The 21,818-nt window shown below is 38.2% G+C and overlaps 1 protein-coding gene across 7 annotated transcripts in view; it reads left to right on the top strand.

Moving 5' to 3' along the window:
- Positions 1 to 21,818, top strand: part of TBC1D32 (TBC1 domain family member 32) — a 250,914-nt gene that overhangs the window by 119,597 nt on the left and 109,499 nt on the right. For all 7 annotated transcript variants that reach the window (XM_070073655.1, XM_070073654.1, XM_070073652.1 and 4 more), the window contains one exon: positions 5,070 to 5,158. In XM_070073655.1, coding sequence (XP_069929756.1) covers positions 5,070 to 5,158 — 89 coding nt within the window. The remainder of the gene's footprint in view (positions 1 to 5,069; positions 5,159 to 21,818) is intronic.

Raw genomic sequence — 21,818 nt, forward strand, 5'->3', positions numbered from 1 at the left:
GTGGTGACAGGAACCCAATACATAAGCCATCACTAACTCACAGGGTGTTATTCACAGATTCTGGCAACTAGAATGTGGACAAATATTTGGGGGAGGTGTCACTATTCAGTATACTCTACTTTGCAAGCAGGAGAGCAGCCTTTTCCTGTACTTCTCCACTTTGAAAAATCTTAGTGAAGGAACTTGACCAGACTAGCCAGTTGCAAGCCACTCCTAAAAGTACAGGTGGAGGAATATTAGGGCATTATGGTTGACCTATTTCTTACCCTTGATTTCTCCATTTCTGAAGTAAAAGGAATCAGATAGCATAAAGATGGCATTGAAACAGTTGTTGAAGAATAGGCACTCAAATGTGTATCTATTTATATAGAGTGGATAGTCCCCTCTGTTTTTCCAATCTGGGTCTTAGTCTCATCTATTAGGTTGCTGGACCTACTTTCAAGCTGGATGGCAGCTTTTAAAAAGACATAAACTTTCCCACTACTCTTTATAAGTCTCAGGCCTTTATTTGCACTTGCCTGTTCTAGGAAGCTTTTTGATTTTAGGAAGCTGATTCCTTAATTGACACACATTATGGTACTTAGATACTGAAGCTCTCCATAAGGCAGGCTTCCCTGGAGTTTCATTTTGTTTCCTAAGTGGTGATGCATCAGTGTAATCCTCTTTGAAGAAGAAATTATTTACCATAACATTTGTTCTCTGAAAATATTTTATCATTGATAGATTGTTGCAATCCACTTTTCCATTAGCTTGTTTTTAATAAGTTTCTTTCTATCATTTTTATTCTTTTTATTAAATTTCTCACTTTTATTCATCATCTATATTTTATTTTATTTAAGGTAAATAAATCTCATGTATTTTATACTCAGATTAGGAACATAGTGATACTTCCCATCTTATCCTCCCTCTTGCCCACGCTTCCACCCTTCCTCCTCCTTCCTTTCTTAACCTCTCTCTTAAGTTTTACAATGATCTACTTCCAGTTTACTTTCTTCTGATAAGATTCACCCTATACTAGACAAATGGTTCAACAAATAATAAGAAGAAAAAACAAACTGTTCTTTAACAGTAGAGATAAGGGGTATAAACATTCATCAATCTCAGAATGTCCATTTCCCTCTTGTACATTACATTTTCAGTACTCTAATTGTTATCCAAGATAGGGAAAACATATGTATTTTCTTTTTGGGACTGGTTTATTTCACTAAGTATAATTGTTTCCAGTGCATCTATTTTGTTCCAAAAGACAGGATTTCATTCCCTTTTATAGCTCAGAACTATTCCAAAGTGTATACCACAGTTTCTTTATCCAATTTCAGTTGATGCCATACCTTAGCTATTGTGAATTGAGCTGCAATAAACATGGGGATACAGATAACTTTTTCATATGCTGACTTAATTTCCCTTGGGTATATTCCAAGGAATGGGATCGCTGTTTCATATGTGTTTTCAGCTTTCTGAGGAATCTCCATACTGTCTTCCACAGTGGCTATACTAGTTTACCTTCTCTCCAGCCATGGGTTAGAGTACCTTTTACCCCACATCCTCACCAGCATTTATTGTTTGTTGATTTCTGTATGAGAGCCATTCTAAGTGGTGTGAGGTGAAACCTCATTGTGCTTTTGATTTGCATTTCCCTGATGGCTAGTGATCCTGAGAATTTTTTCATGTGTCTGTTGGCCATTTGAATTTTCTCTTTTGAGAAAAGCCTGTTCAAGTCCTTTGCCCATTTCTTAACAGGATTGTTGGTTTTGTTGTTGTTGAGTTTCTTGAGCTCTTTATAGATTCTGGATATTAATCCTTCATCAGTTTCTTAGTTTGCAAATAATTTCTCCTAGTTGCCTCTTCATTTTGCTGAGTATTTCCTTTGCAGTGCAGAACCCTCTCAGCTTGATGTAATCCCATTTATCTATTTTGGATTTGATTGCCTGTTATTCTGGTGTGTTTTTCAGGAAATCTTTGCCTATGCCAATGTCTTGAAGAGTTTTCCCAATGTTCTCCTCTAGTAATTTGACGGTATCATGTTGTAGATTGAGAATCCTTGATCCATTGTCAGTTCATTTTAGTATAAGGTATAGGCAGGGGTCTTGTTTGATACTTCTGCATGCTGAGATCCAGTTTTGCTAGTGCCATTTGTTAAAGAGACTGTCTTTTCTCCAGGGGTTGATTTTAGTTCCTTTGTCAAAGATTGGTTGGTTATAGATGTATGGCTTGCTTTCTGAAGTTTCTAGTATGTTCCATTGGTCTACATACCGATTTTTGTGCCATAACCTGGCTGTTTTCATTATAACTTCCTTGTAGTATGTCTTAAAATCTGGTATTGTGATGCCTCCAGATTTGTTTCTGTTCTAAGATTGCTTTAGCTATTCAGAATATCTTGTGTTTCCATATGAATTTTAGTAATTTTTTTTTAGATCTAAGAAGAGTTTCATTGGTGTTTTGATTGGGATCATGTTGAATTTGTAAATTGCTTTCAGTAGTATGGACATTTTGGTGATATTAATTCTTCCAGGAACATGAAAAATTTTACCATTTTTTTGTTGTCTTCTTCTATTTCTTTAATGTTCTGTAATTTTCATTATAGAGCTCTTTCACATCTTTGGTTAAATATATTGCAAGGTATTTATTTATTTTTTTTTGTTAGCTATTGTAAATGGGATTGATGTTAGAAGTTCTTTCTCAGCCATGGTATTGTCTGTGTATACAAAGGCTATTGATTTGTGTGTGTTAATTTTATATCCTGCCACTTCACCAAACTCTCTTATGAGTTAAATAGTTTTATGGTGGAGTCCTGTGTTTAGAATCATGTCGTCTGCAAACAGGGGTAATTTGACTTCCGCCTTTTCAATTTATATCCCTTTGATTTCTTTTTTCTTGCTTAATGGCTCTGGCTAAAACTTCCAGAACCTTATTGAGTATCAGTGGTGAGAGTGGGCATCCTTGTCTGGTTTCGGATCTTTGTGGGAATGCTCTCAACTTTCCCTGTTCAGTAGGATGCTGGCTGTGTGTTCATTGTAAATTGCATTGATTGTGTTGAGGAATGTTCCTTCTATGTCCAATTTGCTTAAGGTTTTCATCATGAAAGGATGTTTATCAGATGCTTTCTCTGCTTCTACTGAGATAATCATATTGTTTTTATTCTTCATTTTGTCAATGTGAAGTATCACATTTATTTATTCGTGAATTTTGAACCATTCCTGCATACCAAGGATAAATCCCACTTAGTCTGGGGGAATGATCTTCCTGATGTGTTGTTGCAGCTCTCAGCTGTGGGGGTTGTGTGTGTCTGAGCTTGTTGCTGTGCTTCTGAATTTTTATGCTGATCCCTGGCATCCTTCTTCCTTTTGTGGTTTCCAGTGCAGATTTCTCTCCAACTCTTTTCAACAATGCATTTCCTACACTTTTTGCTACTAGTTTCTCTTTGGTTAAAGCAGTATGTCCTTTCCCTATTCAGCCATCATGGCATCTCCTATAATTTTTATTGTTACTGTACTTAGTGCTAGATTCAGGGCTAGAACTTTATCCTTTTAAGGTTTTAGCAGCTCTCAAATAATCCGAATTAGCATTGTATGTAGACTGCTGTGCACTTTTCACTTATTTATACTAATATCTTACTAATGAAGAAAAATCTCTAGAAATCATTTTAGAAATTTTCATGTAGGGTACAAATTGTCATCCTTTCTCTTCATATAAGAGCAGATCAGTAATACAAAATTAGTAATTTTGTAGATTGTTAAGATTATTGTAGTTTGATGATAATTGATCATTTCTTTTAAATGAACATAATTAAGCACGAAAAGTGTGTATGTGTTTGAAGAATTATGTAGTAAACAAGTTTTTTGTTTTGTCTACTGTATACTTAATAGTATCTAGGCAACTTAAAAAGAGCTCTGTGGCCCTAGTATTATAACTAAATCACGGAAATCACAGTGAAGAGATCAGAAGAATGAGGTACAGTTGGTATTGCCATTAATTGGAGTATGAGTATGCAGCTGGGAATATGAATATGAGTTGATAAGCTCAGGTTCTATCGTAATGTTTGAAACAAGTTTGCTCAGCTTAGAAGCAGACAATGATAGATATGTTAAAATAGCAAACTTTTTATTCTTTCTTCTTAGGTAGTTTGCCAATATTTGCTGATTTAAACTCTTGTGTTAATATTACTTGCATTTTTCTATAAGATACCTGTAGAATGGTAAATGCTTCCTTAAATGTTGAATATAAATTTTTAATAGATAAATTTATCAAAAATTTGTTTTTTCCTGTTTTGATTAGAATTTACCAAATGTAATTTTGACTTAATCATTCTTTATTCCTCTTTTCAAACTCAATTCTCACCTATTTGTATGATGATATGGTCTTTGTATCATTATTTACAAAGATCTCAGTAAATATTTTGTAGTGGCTGGCATTATCAGTGTTTAGGACAGCTGGTGGCACCAAGGTCATGAGGTTCTCTCTGCACTTGCGTCAGTGGTGTTGAAGCCTGTCTACACATTATAACATCTTGGGGAGCTTTGAAAGGGTATTACTGCCAGAATTCCATTGACTTAGTTGGTCTTGGGTAGGCCTTGGGTATCTATATTTTAAAGTTCTATACATTAGGAACTACTTCTTTTCATGAGCCAGGGAACTGCTGTTAAAAAATACCTCAAAAGTTACTAGATAAAAATATTCAGACACACTTTATTTATGAGTTTCATATTTGTTTTTTAAAGTAGTTTACAGTTTGGGAAATTTTATCAATTTGGCTTTCTGCATTGCTCATCAGTTCTAGAGTGAAGTGTAAACTGACGATTTTCCACTTATGTTGAATGTTAAATGTACTTCAGGACTCTTACAAATCCTAATGTGCAGGCCACATCCAGACCAGTTAATTAAAAAATCTCTGAGGGTGGGTATTAGTGGTTTTTCTTTTTCTTTTTTTCTTTTTTTCTTTTTTTTTTTTTTACAGCTTTCCAGGTGATTTCAGTGTTAAATCAGATTTGAGGACCATAAATCTGAATATTTGTTGATTTAAATTTTCTTTAAATCATTTTAGTTAAGCAGAGTTTTACTCTTTATTTCAGGATGTTATTGATAGACTTATAGCACTGAATTCTGAAGCTAAGATTCGCTCTTTATTCAACTATGAACAATCACACATCTTTGGTCTAAGGTAAGGTGGTAAATTTTATTTTATATGTATTTATTTTTAAATGTTGTTTGAGATTCAGGTAGAGAGAACAAGAGAGAGAGAGAGAAACTCCCATCTGTACATTCACTCCCCAAATACCTGCAACAGCTGGGGCTGGTGCACAGCTGAAGCTTTGAGCTGAGAACTGAGTCTATAGCTCCCACATGGGGAGCAGAGATCCAATTGCTTACCTCATCACTGCTGCGTTTCAAAGTCTGTCCACAGAGCAAGAAGCTGGAATCAGAGGTTTGGAGGGGAGTATCAAACTCAAGCATTCTGATTTGGGATATTTGGGCATCCTAATCAGCATATAATCACTAGGCCAAATATTCACGCCTACATTTTATTTTAGATATTATGGGTTATAAATAGCAAAAAATTAAGCATTTCTTCTATGTATTTAAAAATGTTTAAAACAAGCTAATATTTATAAGTATATTTAAAGGTAATTTGTCAAACAAAAATAAAGGGAATTTGTCTTTCTTTAACATTATAGACAATCTAAAATACAGAATTTATGTTTTCATACTATGGCCTTTGTTTGAAATTAGGTTCTGTGTTAGTACAATGTCTTCCATTTTTGCTCCATTTAATGAAGGCATTTTGGGGACTATTTCATTTTCTTTATTCAAGAGTTAATTGAGTCTTCCTTGGGTAGTTGATACTTGACTAGACTATTGCCTACGTGCATGATTTATCTTATGGCCCAAATTTTGCACCTGGGTGTTAATCACTACTCTGCCACTTTTTCTTTTCCTGAGATTCAAATCTTTCTGGTTGAGTTCATATTATTTTATATGTTATTTGCATATTCATATGGGAAGTAAAGCAAAGTTGTAAGGCTATAGAAAATTATGCAGTCCTCAGTATTTTGGTCATGTGTTAGATTTATATAACTTGCTTCCCTTTTAAAAATTACTACCCTTTAAATCAGCTGAATTAAGGAAATTTTCTATTTTTTAGATTCATGATTTTTTTTCTCATTTCTACTAGTAAAGTAACTTTTTCAGGCATGAGGGAGGTCAATGATATTGTACTACTTAAGAAATAAAGAAATTACTTTTCAAAATTTAGAATTCTGCAGTGGAGGTATATTTTATAGATCTATATTTTAACATTTTTTAGCCATTCATTATGACTAAACTTCATCTTTGGATATTCTAATTCAAAGAATGTGTAAAAATTAGAGTTTTTCCATCTCAAAATGTGTTTTCATTATAGATTCTACTATGTCAATAATTAATACTTATAGCTAACAATTAACTTTTATAGCATGCACTTTCCCATAATATCCAAATGCAGTCATTCTATCCTGCTCTAGAAAATGGACTGCCCATGGTTGGTAGGTGTAGTGGAGTAGTGTTGCGTGTTGGAGAGCAGCATAGACTCTGCAGTCAGACTGCCATTTAATAGTTCTATCAGGTGGATCTCAGTCATTCACCTGTAAAGTGGAGGACAATTATTTTTCTCATGGAGTTATTATGAGACTTATATATGAAAAATTAAGTGAGTTAAAGCAGGCACACAGCTAGCATAATAAACATTACAGTAATAATAGTACTCATAGTGGTGTCTACTGTATTTTTTATATCTACTTGTTCTGTTCTATTTTGATGTTTTACTGTGAAATAATTTTTTTCCTTTTATTTTAGTATCTTCATAGTCTACCACATGCTGCCTAGTAATTTGCTATGTTTATAACATCAGTGTTCAAATAGATAAAATGACAAAATAACCTTCTGGGCAAAAGTTTGTATTTTAACTTTATGTCCTTTTTAATGAATATTTCTTTGACAATAAATTTATTTTCATTAATTCAGTTATATGCTTATGTTGTATTTTGGAAGTTAGAAAATTTATTTTTCACTGATTTTAGTCTATTATTGGTCATTGAGGCCTTGGGATGATAATTATGTTATAAAATATTTGGAACTCATACACACCTCTGAGAAACAGAAAATTACCTCTAGAGAGAATGCATTCCATGTAGCAGGTTACTGTTCCTACAACCTGTTGCTCCCCCTCTTCGTGGAGGAACAACACAGGACCCTGCGCTGTTCTTTTGTCTGCTCGGCCCTCCCCGGGTTTGCTGCTGGTTCTTCCCGGGTTGGCTACCGACCCCTCCACCTCCGTGGAAGGGCAGTTCCCCCTGGCCACACTTCCCACTTCCGCAGGGGAGCGGCACACTGCCGGCCGGCTCTCTCGGGGGCTGCACAGGTGTTCCCCTTAGATGTTCCCCTTAGATGTTCCTGGTGCATGCCGGCTCTCTCCTCCTTTATAGTCCTCCTCCACCAATCCCAACTCGGCTGCCCACACGCCGAGTACGCTGCTCTCCTCCAATCAGGAGTAGGTCCCACAGTTTATTGGTTGAACTGGAGGCAGCTGTGCGGAAGCTGTTTACTTCTCTCTCAGCGCCATATTGTGGGAGAGCAGATGCATAGAATAAGTCTTAATTCCAGTAACTTAGTCTAGTCCGAGTTGCTCCCAGTTGCTCCCCACACAACCTAAGACAACTCCAACTAACAGGTTATGGATCCCTAGGTACAGAACAATGGCAAAGCTCCCATATCAGGCTCTGTATCAGGCTCTCAAAAGCAAACCAGAACAGGGCCCCTTCCTTTGGGAGAAAACAAAACACAGCCTTCATCCACTGAAAGGCTGTCATGACTAGGGCTCCCATGCTAGGGTTGTTAAACCCAGCCCCTCAAAACAAGTGGCACTTAGAGATGCTAACTAGATGCTGACCCAGATGCCCTATCTGTGTCATGCTCCAAAAATGTGTTTTTGGAAGGTCAAACTGAACAAATACAAAATCACATTTGTACTAGAGAAGGCCTGCCAGTTGAACAAGACTGGAATATTTGGCCTAGCATCTGGTCATGAAAGTCCTGACTATTGATCCTCCTTTTGCCTATAGCTTCCGTACTCCTGTTGCTTCTCTTTGGACCATTTATCTTTAATACTGTCATCTATTTTGTGTCTAACAGAGTACAACCCAACCTCTTTAGAAGGTCCCTTCGGTTGATATGACCAGTCATCTAGACTGTGCAAAACAATTTTCCCAGGCCACGCCCATACACCATAGGACAGTAAACAAGAGAAGCAGCTCTATGCCCGTATATCGACTCCAAAGAAAATACAGAAGATGGGCCTTCATCCATGTTACCATCATAATATAGGGCTTTTTCTTTTGTTGGGGGAATGTTTAGGCATGAGCCTGTCTGTGTGTGTGTGTGAGTGTGTGTGTGTGTGTGTGTGTGTGTGTGTCTGAGGGAAAGACGTAAAATGGAAATTTCTGAGTAATGGAACAAGGAGATCCCTTGGAAAGAAACCAGCATGTGTACTATGGAAGTCCCAGCCTCTCCCTGGGGGCAGCTTAGGGGAATCTCATTTGCCCTCATCAAGGGGGCTGCCATGAAGTTCTGGGAGAAATTACCTACACAGAAAGCCTTCTACACAGTAGTATTCCAGAAAGGATGTAGTGGGAGGAGAAAGAAGGCCTACACACAACATCCATAAAAACTCTATTCTGAATGCACACTGGGCTCTCAGTTCTTTAGTGAGAAGCCCACCTGGTCTGTCAGGTGTGCTCTCTACATTAAACTTTGCTAACATGCTTACCATTAAGGAAAAAAAAAGGCAGTGGAGAGGAGAAAAAGAAATTCTCTTTATACACTCCATTGGCTTCAATTTTTCCTGTTTGCTTTCTACAAGCAACCACTAAATGTTGGAGCAACCAGGACTTGGTCTTGAGTCTGAGGTTCACTCTTTTCCCATATACTCTACCTCTCATTTGCTCTACCTACACCTTTGTCGTCAGATATTGCTTATACATGCCAGTGGATGCCCCGATGTGCATCTCTAACCTAAATCTCTCTTCTGAGCTACTAGAATGTTGGGAGAATATATATCTGCTTCCTGACATTGCAATTGATATGTTTCTCAGGCATCACAAGCTTAACATGTCTAAAATTGAATTGTTGGATTTCCTATACATCCTCCAACCAAAACATTAAGTGGCCCAACTATCCCTTCATTTGCATAATCCTGAAAGCTGTGTTAACTTTTTTCTTTGTTTTTCAAAGAACAATTTTTTATTATAAAAATAAATTAACTAATGTAGGAATAATACCTTAAGTGCAATTCTTCTAATTCTGAAAGTATCATTATTTACATTGAGGAATTTCATTCTAGAGATCATTCCGTACATATGCAGATGGAAAGTAAATATTTAAAAATCAATTATTGTAGACCGCCGCCGCAGCTCAATAGGCTAATCCTCCGCCTGCAGCCCCGGCACACCAGGTTCTAGTCCAGGTCGGGGCGCTGGATTCTGTCCCGGTTGCCCCTCTTCCAGGCCAGCTCTCTGCTGTGGCCCCGGAAGGAAGTGGAGGATGGCCCAAGTGCTTGGGCCCTGCACCCTATGGGAGACCAGGAGAAGCACCTGGCTCCTGCCTTCGGATCAGCGTGTTGTGCCGGCTGCAGCACGCCTGCCGCGGCGGCCATTGGAGGGTGAACCAACGGTAAAGGAAGACCTTTCTCTCTGTCTCTCTCTCTCACTGTCCACTCTGCCTGTCAAAAAAATAAAAATAAATAAATAAATAAATAAATTGTATAAAAATGGAGTTGTAATATAGTTGTCACTTTAAATTCCAACTGAATTTTATAGGAAACGAAATGAAACCCTAATAAGACTGACGGGATTGCTGATTTTCACATAATTTTTTTTCACTCTGGTTGTTATTATTTTCCTCAAGATTTCTCTAAGATTAAGACACAGAAAACATTGTGTAAAGCATTTCAAGAGGTCTGAGCATGATGTTCTCTTTTAACCAATATTGACTGACTGTGCTGTGGGCGATGAGCTAAAGCTCCCGCTGATCTGTGCCCTTCTTCCCCCGCCATGGCCCTTCCCCACCTGTATCGGATGGGTATTCCCTACCCATTTCCAGACCTGCCTTCATGAGTAAGTGATCGTATTTTCCTGTCTACCCCAGAGAGAGATTAAGCTAATCTGAGATTCTCAGTGAATATAATAAAACATGCACTTTTTTATGTATGATGGCAGAATATGATTTGTAACTCTGCAATTTAATCTTTGTACATTATTTACTAACCTGGTATTTATTGAACACTGTGCTAGGCATAGAAGGTGTAATGATGAATAAATCTAATGTGGCATTCATTCTTTATAGCCTCATTGCCTCGTGTGGAATTGGATATTAAGATAATCAAAGAATGTGAGGTAATTAATGCAGAAACACTTTCTTATAGTGGTGATTTTAGTCAGATTTAGTGGCTTTTTAACATATATCTCTACTTTTCTTGTGTTTATTCCCATCCTTCCTCAGCCTGAATTAAAGCTCTGAGAATGTTAGATTCCTTTTCCCTTTTAAGCACACCAGTTTTTTTCCCCCTTTACAAGGGGGAAGGGAGATGCTGAATCAGGCTGCAGTTGGGAGCAGAGACTTCAATGTGGGTCTCCCACATGGATGGCAGGGATCCAGTTAATTGATCCATTACCTATTGCCTCACAAGGTCTGCTCTAGCAGGAAGGTAGAACCAGGAGCTACAGCTGAAATGTGAACCCAAATAAATTCTGTATGTGATACAGGCACCTTAACCTCATCCTAACCGTTGTGCCAATTCCCCACCCCAAAACCTGTTCTTTTTATTACTATTTGAACACTGCCTTCATTTTTATCTACCTATAAAAATTTACCCTATTCTTTAAAGCGAAGGGTGCTTTGATCTTATCTTTTCCTCTGCTTGTCCTTTGCTTTTTTGGTCATTCTCAGAGATTTAGTATTTATTTCTTCTCTGTGATAAAAACTTTACCTTCATAAAATTACCATTTTCTTTTACTTTCATGTCTACTACTAAAAAGTACTTTTTAGTTATTTAACATTTATTCGCTAAATCTGTTGATTTTTAAAAAAAATTTAAATTATTTTTAGACAGCTAGGGACAGACAGAGAGTGCCAGTCAGCCAGAAAGGTAAGAGATCTTTCATTTGATTATTGGTTCTCCAAATGCCGACAATAACCAGGGTTGGGTCAGACCAAAGCCAGGAAGTCAGTCCTTTATCCAGGTCTCCCACAGGGGTGGCAGGAATTTTAAGTACCCTAACCATCACCTGCTGCCTCCCTGGTTGCACTTTAGCATGAAACTGGAATCAGAAGCGGAGCCAGAACTTGAAAACAGACGCTTCAGTATTGGTTATAGCTGTCCCAAACAGCATCTTAACTGCTGTACCATATGCCCACCCTGATAAATCTGTTGATTTAAAAAAAAAAAAAAAAGGCCTGGAAACTCGATCTGCAGTGCTTTTCAGTTCAAGATTTTCCTAACTATATTTGGGTTTTAAAGAAATGTTATATTCTTTTTTTTTTTTTTGACAGGTAGAGTTATAGACAGTGAGAGAGAGAGAAACAGAGAGAAAGGTCTTCCTTCCATTGGTTCACTCCCCAAATGGCCACAACGGCCGGAGCTATGCCAATCCGAAGCCAGGAGTCAGGTGCTTCCTCCTGGTCTCCCATGTGGGTGCAGGCACCCAAGCTCTTGGGCCATCCTCCACTGCCCTCCCGGGTCACAGCAGAGAGCTGGACTGGAAGAGGAGCAACCGGACTAGAACCCGGTATCCACATGGGATACCAGCACTGCAGGTGGAGGATTAACCAAGTGAGCCACGGCGCTGGCCCTATATTCTTCCTAGGATAATTTATTTCAACATAAAAATTGTATATCTCATAGGGAAAGAATTTTATTCAATATTAATCATTATTTTTCATATCAAACTACAAATTAAGTTTCAGTTACATAGATTTGCTTATTTTTAATAATTATATAGTAATTCCTATTTAAATATACATTCAAATTTAATATAGTTAATGTTGTTAATCTAGCTGTCCTCAAAACCTGTTTTTTCTTTGCTTTATTTGAAATTCTTTTATGTTCTGTTTATTGTTAATTTTCCTTAAAACAAAATTGGGATTCTATACCTTTGGACAACTTTTCAAATTAATGACTTGTGGGGCATGTATGGGTGTTGGTTCATGTCCACAGCTGCTCCACTTCCAATCCAACTCCTTTCTAATGTGCTGGGGAAAGCAGCAGAGGATAACCCAAGTGGTTGGGCCCCTGTACCCACATGGGAGACCTGGAAGAAGCTGCTGGCTCCTGACTGTGGCCTGTCCCTGATCTGGCTGTTGTGGCCATTTGGAAACTGAACCAATGGATGGAAAATTTCTCTCTTTCTCTCCCTCTCTCTGTAGCTCTAGCTTTCAAATAAATAAATAAATCTAAAATATTAATCGCTTTTTTGTTATTTTATACTAATGTACTGATAGTAAATGTTATATACCGTATAGTCAACAGTTTTATGGTTCTTTGTAAAATTGGCTTCTTTGTAAAATATCTGACCTCTTTGATGATTTTAAATGGAGAAGTAAAAATTTCTTACTCATCTTGAAATAAGTTCAAGTTATGAGCAGTTTGTTTATTTTAATAAGAAACAACCATAGATAAGTGATAATGATCTGTTGAACAAATCACTAAACTATTTCATTGATCCAGTGGTTTACTAGATATAAATGTTTTTGATATTAGTAATAAGAAATAGTTTTAAAATTACCTCTTCTAGTCTTTTAATTTCAGAAGTTAGACGATAACCTTACTATAGAACCATCCACATTTTGGATATCACGCACACACACACAAACACATATAAACATGCAATATTTATTTTTATTCTTTTTTTTTCTTTTTTTAAGATTTATTTATTTATTTATTTTTTAAACTTTTATTTAATGAATGTAAATTTCCAAAGTACAGAATATGGATTACAATGGCTTCCCCCCCATAACGTCCCTCCCACCCGCAACCCTCCCCTTTCCCACTCCCTCTCCCCTTCCATTCACATCCAGATTCATTTTCGATTCTATTAATATACAGAAGATCAGTTTAGTATACATTAAGTAAAGATTTCAACAGTTTGCACCCCCATAGAAACACAAAGTGAAATATACTGCTTGAGTACTCGTTATAGCATTAAATCTCAATGTACAGCACACTAAGGACAAAGATCTTACATGAGCAGTTAAGTGCACAGTGACTCCTGTTGTTGACTTAACAAATTGACACTCTTGTTTATGGCATCAGTAATCACCCTAGGCTCTTGTCATGAGCTGCCAAGGCTATGGAAGCCCCCTGAGTTCACTGACTCTGATCATATTTAGACAAGGCCATGGTCAAAGTGGAAGTTCTCTCCTCTCTTCAGAGAAAGGTACCTCCTTCTTTGATGACCCATTCTTTCCACTGGGATCTCACTCATGGAGATCTTTCATTTAGGTTTTTTTTCCCCCAGAGTGTCTTGGCTTTCCATGCCTGAAATACTCTCATGGGCATTTCAGCCGGATCCGCATGCCTTAAGGGCTGATTATGAGGCCAGAGTGCTGTTAGGACATCTGCCATTCTATGGGTCTGCTATGTATCTCACTTCCCATGTTGGATCATTCTCTCCCTTTTTGATTCTATCAGCTAGTATTTGCAGACACTAGTCTTGTTTTTGTGATCCCTTTGGTTCTTAGTCCTATCATTATGATCAATTGTGAACAGAAATTGATCACTGGGACTAGTGAGATGGCATTGGTACATGCCACCTTGATGGGATTGAATTGGAATCCCCTGGTATGTTTCTAACTCTACCGTTTGAGGTAAGTCAGCTTGAGCATGTCCCGAATTGCACATCTCTTCCCTCTCTTATTCCCACTCATATTTAACAGGGATCACTTTTCAGTTAAGTTTCAGCACTTAAGAAGAATTGTGTATTGATTACAGTATTCAACCAAAAGTATTAAGTAGAACAAACAAACAAAAATACTAAGAGGGATAACATATTAAGGTGCTCATCAACAGTCAGGGTGAGGGCTGATCAAGTCACCGTTTCTCATAGTGTTCATTTCACTTTAACAGGTTTTCTTTTTGGTGCTCAGTTAGTTGTCACCTATCAAGGAGAACAAGTGGTATTTGTCCCTTTGGGATTGGCTTATTTCACTCAACATAATGTTTTCCAAATCTTTATCGATTTGAAAACAGTTGAAATAATCTTTTACTAATCAAAGGTTACATCAGTAACTATTTCAAAATTCTTATTTCATCAAAGAATTCTTTATCTAGAATAATTAGAAGATGCTGTAAATAAAAAGAAGAAACACTCATTACACTGCTTTTTAAATGTAATAAATGTTAACCTCTTTATCCCCATATTTTTTTAACTTTAGCTACAAATGAGTATTTTTGGAAAACCAGTATTTTCCTTTGAAATCTTCTTATTAAATATTTTAAATTATACTTTATTGCTGATAAATATGTTTCTAATAAATTTAATTGAATAATGTTTCAATAACTTCTTGAATCCCAGTTTTGAGTCTTTATACATGTAAGTTATTTAAATTTTGAGTTATCGACACATTACATATTATACATACATGATACTTGGATATTCATAATTATTTCTTTAAAGATGTATTTATTTATATGAAAGGCAGAGTGACAGAGAGGGAAAGAGAGAGAGATCAATCTTCTGTCTGCTGTTTCCCTCCCAAAATGGCTGCAACAGCCAGGGCTGGGCCAGGCTGAAGCCAGGCATCAGGCGATCCATCCAAGTCTCCCACATAGCTGGCAGGGGCTTTCTAATATTTCAATTTTATTTCTCTTCAATATCTCTATCTCTTGGCAAAGTTTTTCATCAATAATGTGTTTGGACTTTTTTAATCTCCTGAATTTGTTTCTCTTTGTGTCTGAGAAATCTTATGATCATTCTTTTGAATTCATTTTCAGGCATTTCATTCATCTCTTTAAATCACATTCTAATATTGAAGTGTTTTTGTGTTCCTTTGGGGAGTCATGAATATTAACCCTTTACCAGTTGTGTAGTTTGCAAATATTTTCTCATTCTGCTGGTTGACTCTTGACTCTTGAATTCTTCATTTCTAATATTTTATCTGATTTCTCTTTAAAATCTCAATTTTATGAAAAAAATTTTCATTCATGTCATGTATGATTTTCTTCAGTTTGTGGATTTTCTTCTGTTTGCTTTTGAGTAATCTTAAGATTAAGATTTTTTGAATTCTGTTTTTGGCATTTCTTCAATTTCTTTATCTTCACATTCTAATATTGAAGTGTTGTTGTGTTTCTTTGTAGTGGGGTCATGGGTCTTCCTTATTCTTTTTTCTTGAATTTCTACATTTGTTTTTAGCCTTTTATGGAGTTGATTTCTGTTTTTTTTTTTTTTCCCCTCTAATGGCTTTTATCGTTGGGCTTTGCCCTGCGGCTTAGTAGAATGTCTGCAGTTTCAGTGAATACAAAGAAGTGTGTGGTGGGTTTTGCCAGGGAGTTCTGGTCAGTGCTCCATTGTGGGCAGGTATCCAGGTACCCAAGTTAGGCATGGTAGGTCTCAATACCCAGTTACACCCTGAACCTTCTTATGTAACCACTGATTCCCAATGGTCTCAGCAAACAAGGCTCCCACAGTCACTGGGTCCAGAGGTTTCTCTCTACCCTGCCAGCCTGCCTTGTTAACTTAGAGGCAGATATTCCCTGAGACATCTATGCCTGCGTGTCTTGACCCTGGAAGGCTATGTGCAGTTCATTGTCCCATGTGGCTGCCCAGCCACCTCCCAGGCAAGCTCGAAGTCAGTGGGGACTACAGACCATTCACTCTGCTAGAATTTCTGGATCACATGTGCACACAGGAGCCACTTGCCAAATGTTGCTGCCTGCCTGCCATTTCTACCAGCACTGCTAATTAGGCTTGCCATTTCAATTAGCTTTTGTGCTCATGCACAAAGGCTTCCATAGCAGCCACCCTAACCCAAAATGGCACTCACCCTCTCTCAGCTGGGCAGTGGGCACTGTTGTGGGGAATTTGGGGTGAGTCAAACGTGCCCCCTCCACTTCTACTGGGTCTGTGGGCAACCCCCAGCAACTAGCAGCCCCCCAGGGCTCCAGTCTAGATCCACACCACCCTCTCCCTCTGGCTATATCACCACAGATTGCTGCAGTCCTGCCCCCTTTTTTTCCTCTCCACATGTGGTTTAGTGTGCATCAAAAACATCAAGTTCTATACTTGAGCGTGTCATTTGTGTGTAATTCATATCCCGTTCTTGGTTTTGAACAACAGGTGGAGAATTAGCTTAGCATCTCTACTAGTTTGTTTTAATCAGAGGGAGGGTTTTGCATTAACATAGAGAAATATGTTTGGTTAAGGGAGATATATATGTGCTGCCATGTGTGGATATGATATATATTGACCTATATATGTATGTACATGTGTTTGTGTGAATATGTATACAGACACTAAACAAAATTTATAGAAGTATTTAAAAGATAAGTTCATTTTGGAGCAAAAATTTAAAGTCCATGGATAAGTTTTTCTTTATACATACTTTTCATGAAGTCTTTCAAGACTACTTGTATGGATGGATTTCCAAATTATCTTATTTAATTAACATATTTAATTCCTTTTTCCATGAGCTTCTTGAAGTTCACAAATGAGTATTTGATTAGAATACATAAAAGTATGATTTATAGAGTTTATGGTGTTGTATACATGGAAATATTTAGATCCCTTAGTAAAAATGAAATGTATTTCTTCCCTGAATACATTGAATTAATGCTATGAGAAAATGACAAGAGAAAGAAAGAGCACTTATGACTGTAGGCATGAGATAAACCAAGCACATATTTGGAATTCTTTCAAGTGGAGATGATAGACAGCTAAGACTGAACTGCACAGAATCACTCCAGTTCCCCCAGACAAGTGCCTGCCTCCTCACACTAATGATTCAGTATTTTAAAAAGCGACTTGCAATGTTTATAATAACTTAGAGCAGAGATCTATACTTTCAGTAGAATTCTATTTGTTTTTAGTAGCTCCTAGTGATTGTACCGTATTCAAAATACATTCCTAAAGCAAGTGGAAAAGTTGGTCTCTAATTTCACAGGTTATTTTATGCCTTTAAATCATTCAAATAAGCACACAAAGGAGACACTGATTTTCATTTCAGAAATGAGTTGGAGGAGAAGAGATGAGAGAAGGTGGAATGTGTGTAGAGGACTTGGGAGATTGGGGGTGAAAGAAGCCGAGAGGAACAGCAGGAAGTACAAGCTGAGTAGTTAAACTGGGAAGGAGGAGAGGGGAACAAAAGTTGATGAATATAAGTAGAGTGAAGAGAGAGTATGTTGATGAGGGAGGGGACAAGGTAGGTAGATCAGAAGGTAGGCAGGTGTGTATGAGAGGGAATGTATTGCATTAAGAGAAAGAGAAATGAATTATATCATGTGGTATTTGAAAATTCAGGTTTTTGTGATGATGAAAAATGCTCAGTTCCACACTGGGTTGGGGGTAGTATTTGAAACAGTGTCTGTAATTTTTCTTATCAGTAGATAGGCATGAAAATCAAGTACAGAATTTGTAGCATCCAGTCGCACTTTGGGCATAGCAAGCTCTCCTCAAGTCAGCATTGACTAATAGGCAATCCTCAGACAGGTCTCACAACATGGTTAGTGTGAGTTAATGCACCCAATATGCTGAACACATTAATAATAAAAGCAAGCTGTCCTTCAGTTGTTCTTTTGAATATTACTGGGTTTTGCCATCCTGGGTAGCACTGACATTTTATGCAACTGTGTATAGTGTTATTATGATAAATGGATGTCTTTGAATCACTTAGGACTATAGAATAATGAAACATGTTAAAAGCATTTCTCTAATGCGTAAGAGGTCCTTAATTAGTATATATTTTATAATACACATAAAAATATCATAAAGGTCCTTAGGGTCTATGTAATGAATATTAATATTATATTAACATTATGTCACAATATATTATTTGTTTGCAGTATCCAATTAGAGTAACCCTATAATTCTTAATGTTTGACACAGAAATTCTGCAAGTTTTAGGAGGCTGAGACTGACCCTGGTTGTAATTCTTTCCCTAATATTCTGACTTTTTGTGCTTTGATTTTTATTCCTGAGAATATTTCCATTTTAGCTGATTTAAATGCCAATTTCCTAAAGTTAAACATCAATCCTTTACCAGGAGGAATTTCATTTCAAGTTTCTGATGTTAAAATAATAAATTCACCTGGGATGCAAAATTGGCATATTTAAATTTTTTATGTAAAGTGTTGTCCTTTATGAAAAAAATCTTATTGATCTAGTTTAATTTAAATATAAAATTTAGTAAGATAAAAAGAACTTTTTAATGTAGGAACCAAGCAAATATCTTGGCTTTCATTTTATCTATTTGAGCAAAAGCAAAGGATGCGGTGAAGGTCCAGATTTTACATGGATTAACTTTACTGTTTACTTCCAGGGCAGAGCTTGTATCTATCTTGGCAGAGCAGCTAGAAAGATATTACTTTGTGGTCTGTGTGACATCTTCCAAACACTATATTTTAATTATTTCTATTAAAGTAATATGTGTACATAGTTAAAAAATCAAACTGTATGGGAAAGCTTTTAAAAGTGAGAGTAATTTTCTTTTTTTTTAACTTTTATTTAATGAATATAAATTTCCAAAGTGCAGCTTATGGATTACAATGGCTTCCCCCCCATAGCGTCCCTCCCACCCGCAACCCTCCCCTTTCCTACTCCCTCTCCCCTTCCATAGTGATAGTAATTTTCTTTCCATGCATATTGACTCAAGCCTCACCCCTTAGAGGATGCCTTTTTGACCTCAAGTTGTTTCTTTTGGTATTTACCTTAAGATTTTAAATAATGTGTTATACTGCTGTCTTGATTTTTCAGCTTTCAACATTTATATTTTGTCTTTAAGGATTTGAACATTTAGGATTTAGAGGTTGGCATTATGGCTTAGTTTGTTAAACTGCCGCCTGTGACACCAGCATCCCATATGGGCACCAGTTTGAGACCTGGCTGTTCTATTTCTTATCCAGCTCCCTGCTAATGCACCTGGAAAACCAGCAAAAGATGGCCAGCATACTTGGGCCCCTACACCCACATGGGAGACCTGGAGGAATTTCCAGGGTCTTAGCTTCTGGCCTCGCACAGCCCTAGCCTGCTTGGGGAGTGAACCAGTGGACAGAAGATTCATATTTTTTTTTCCTCTCTCTCCCTTCCTCCCTCTCTCCCTTTCTCTCTCTTGCTCTCTTTCTCCCTCCTTCCTTGTCTCACCTTCTCTGAAACTTTTAAAATAAATAAAAATAAATACTCAAAAAAGAAACAAGGAAAGTTTGGGATTTAGATTTCCTATTTCTCCTCTGCCTTTCCCACTATATAGGTTTATCACAATGTTGATTAATCATTATTGGAAGCTTCCATTTAATATTAATTCATAGGTTAAATAATATATTGTAACTGTATATTGCTTTTTCTAAATTTGTATCTTTCAAGGAGTTATTAATTGTATATTTCACATTTTATATTCTTTATATCTACTAATAATATATCTCTAGACTATTTTTTTTTTTGGACAGGCAGAGTGGACAGTGAGAGAGAGAGACACAGAGAGAAAGGTCTTCCTTTGCCGTTGGTTCATCCCGCAATGGCTGCTGTGGCAGGTGCGCTGCGGTCGGCGCAGCGCGCTGATCTGAAGCCAGGAGCCAGGTGCTTCTCCTGGTCTCCCATGGGGTGCAGGGCCCAAGCACTTGGGCCATCCTCCACTGCACTCCCGGGCCACAGCAGAGAGCTGGACTGGAAGAGGAGCGACCTGGACAGAATACGGCGCCCCAACCGGGACTAGAACTTGGTGTGCTGGTGCCGCAGGCAGATGATTAGCCTATTGAGCCACGGCACCAGCCGTAGACTGTCTTTTAAAATGTTCTGCTCTCTTGCTACTGTCTAAAACTTATATAGTACTCATTCTGTCTTAGGTGGGTATATTGCTTTCACATTTAAGTCACTTAATTTCAGAACAACTGTATTGAAGTAGGTTCGGTTCTTTTTCTTTTCTTTCTTTTACAAATTACTCAGTTGGGACACAGGAAAGTAGAATTGTTCACTTAAGGTGACACAGCTAGTAATTGATTTCATTGGTAATATAATCTTGTTAGCCTGGTTCTAGAGAATGTAGAGAATGTAGTTCCTTTTTTTTTTTTTTTTTTTTTTTGACAGGCAGAGTGGACAGTGAGAGAGAGAGACAGAGAGAAAGGTCCAATGGCCGCCGCAGCCCGCGCGCTGCGGCCGGCGCACCGCGCTGATCCGATGGCAGGAGCCAGGAGCCAGGTGCTTTTCCTGGTCTCCCATGGGGTGCAGGGCCCAAGCACCTGGGCCATCCTCCACTGCACTCCCTGGCCACAGCAGAGAGCTGGCCTGGAAGAGGGGCAACCGGGACAGAATCCGGCGCCCCAACCGGGACTAGAACCTGGTGTGCCGGCGCCGCTAGGCGGAGGATTAGCCTGGTGAGCCGCGGCGCCGGCCATTTTTTTTTTTTTGACAGGCAGAGTGGACAGTGAGAGAGAGAGACAAAGAGAAAGGTCTTCCTTTGCCGTTGGTTGGTTCACCCTCCAATGGCCGCTGCGGGTGGCGCGCTGTGGCTGGCGCACCGTGCTGATCCCAAGGCCCAGTGCTTCTCTTGGTCTCCCATGCGGGTGCAGGGCCCAAGCACTTGGGCCATCCTCCACTGCACTCCCGGGCCACAGCAGAGAGCTGGCCTGGAAGAGGGGCAACCGGAACAGAATCCAGCGCCCCGACCAGGACTAGAACCCGGTGTGCTGGGGCTGCAGGCGGAGGATTAGCCTAGTGAGCTGCGGTGCCGGCTGAGAATGTAGTTCTTGACCCAAACATTGCAATGCTTACCATCATTCTTTCAAATTATGTTTTATAACCACAAGGTTTTCACACTCATGAGTTTTAGAGGCCAAATCATATTCATATTTATAAAAATGTAAGCTCTCAGGAATTTAAAATATATCAGATAACTTATTTTCATTTTCTATCAAATCCTTTTGTTTTGCTTTGTACTGGAGGACATTTTTTGGTCTTGTTTATCAGCCTTGCTGGGATTGCCCTGCACCACCGTTCTGGGAATTTTTTTTTATAATATATTTTTTAAAAGATTTTTTTATTTGAAAGTCAGAACAAAGAGAGAAGAGACAGAGACAGAGACAGAAAGAGAGAGAGAGAGAGAGAAAGAGGTCTTCCATCCACTGGTTCACTCCCCAGTTGGCCACAATGGCCGGAGCTGTGCTGATCTGAAGCCAGGAGCCAGGGGGTTCTTCTGGGTCTCCTAAGCAGGTGCAAGGGCCCAAGGGCCATCTTCCACTGTTTTCCCAGGCCTTAGCAGAGAGCTGGATTAGAAGTCTAGCAGCCGGGACTTGAACCAGCACCCAAATGGTATGCCAGCACTGCAGGCGCTGGTTTTACCCACTACACCGCAGCACTGGCCCTGGGAATTTCTTTTATCTTTCTCTTCTGAGTTAGATTTCCAATTCCTTGAGATTTAATCCCATATTTCTTGGTTCACTCCATTGCTTTTTTGATGGAGTGACTTTGTTAGTAAGAAAGTATGTGTGAAAGAAAGTTTTTCTTTTTTAATGATTTGTTTATTCATTTGAAAGACTGAGCAACAGACAGAGAGAGAACAACAAAGATTTAAAGCTTAGGATCTTCCATCTG

Source organism: Oryctolagus cuniculus, chromosome 5 (genome assembly GCF_964237555.1).
Source record: "Oryctolagus cuniculus chromosome 5, mOryCun1.1, whole genome shotgun sequence".
Classification (NCBI taxonomy): domain Eukaryota; kingdom Metazoa; phylum Chordata; class Mammalia; order Lagomorpha; family Leporidae; genus Oryctolagus; species Oryctolagus cuniculus.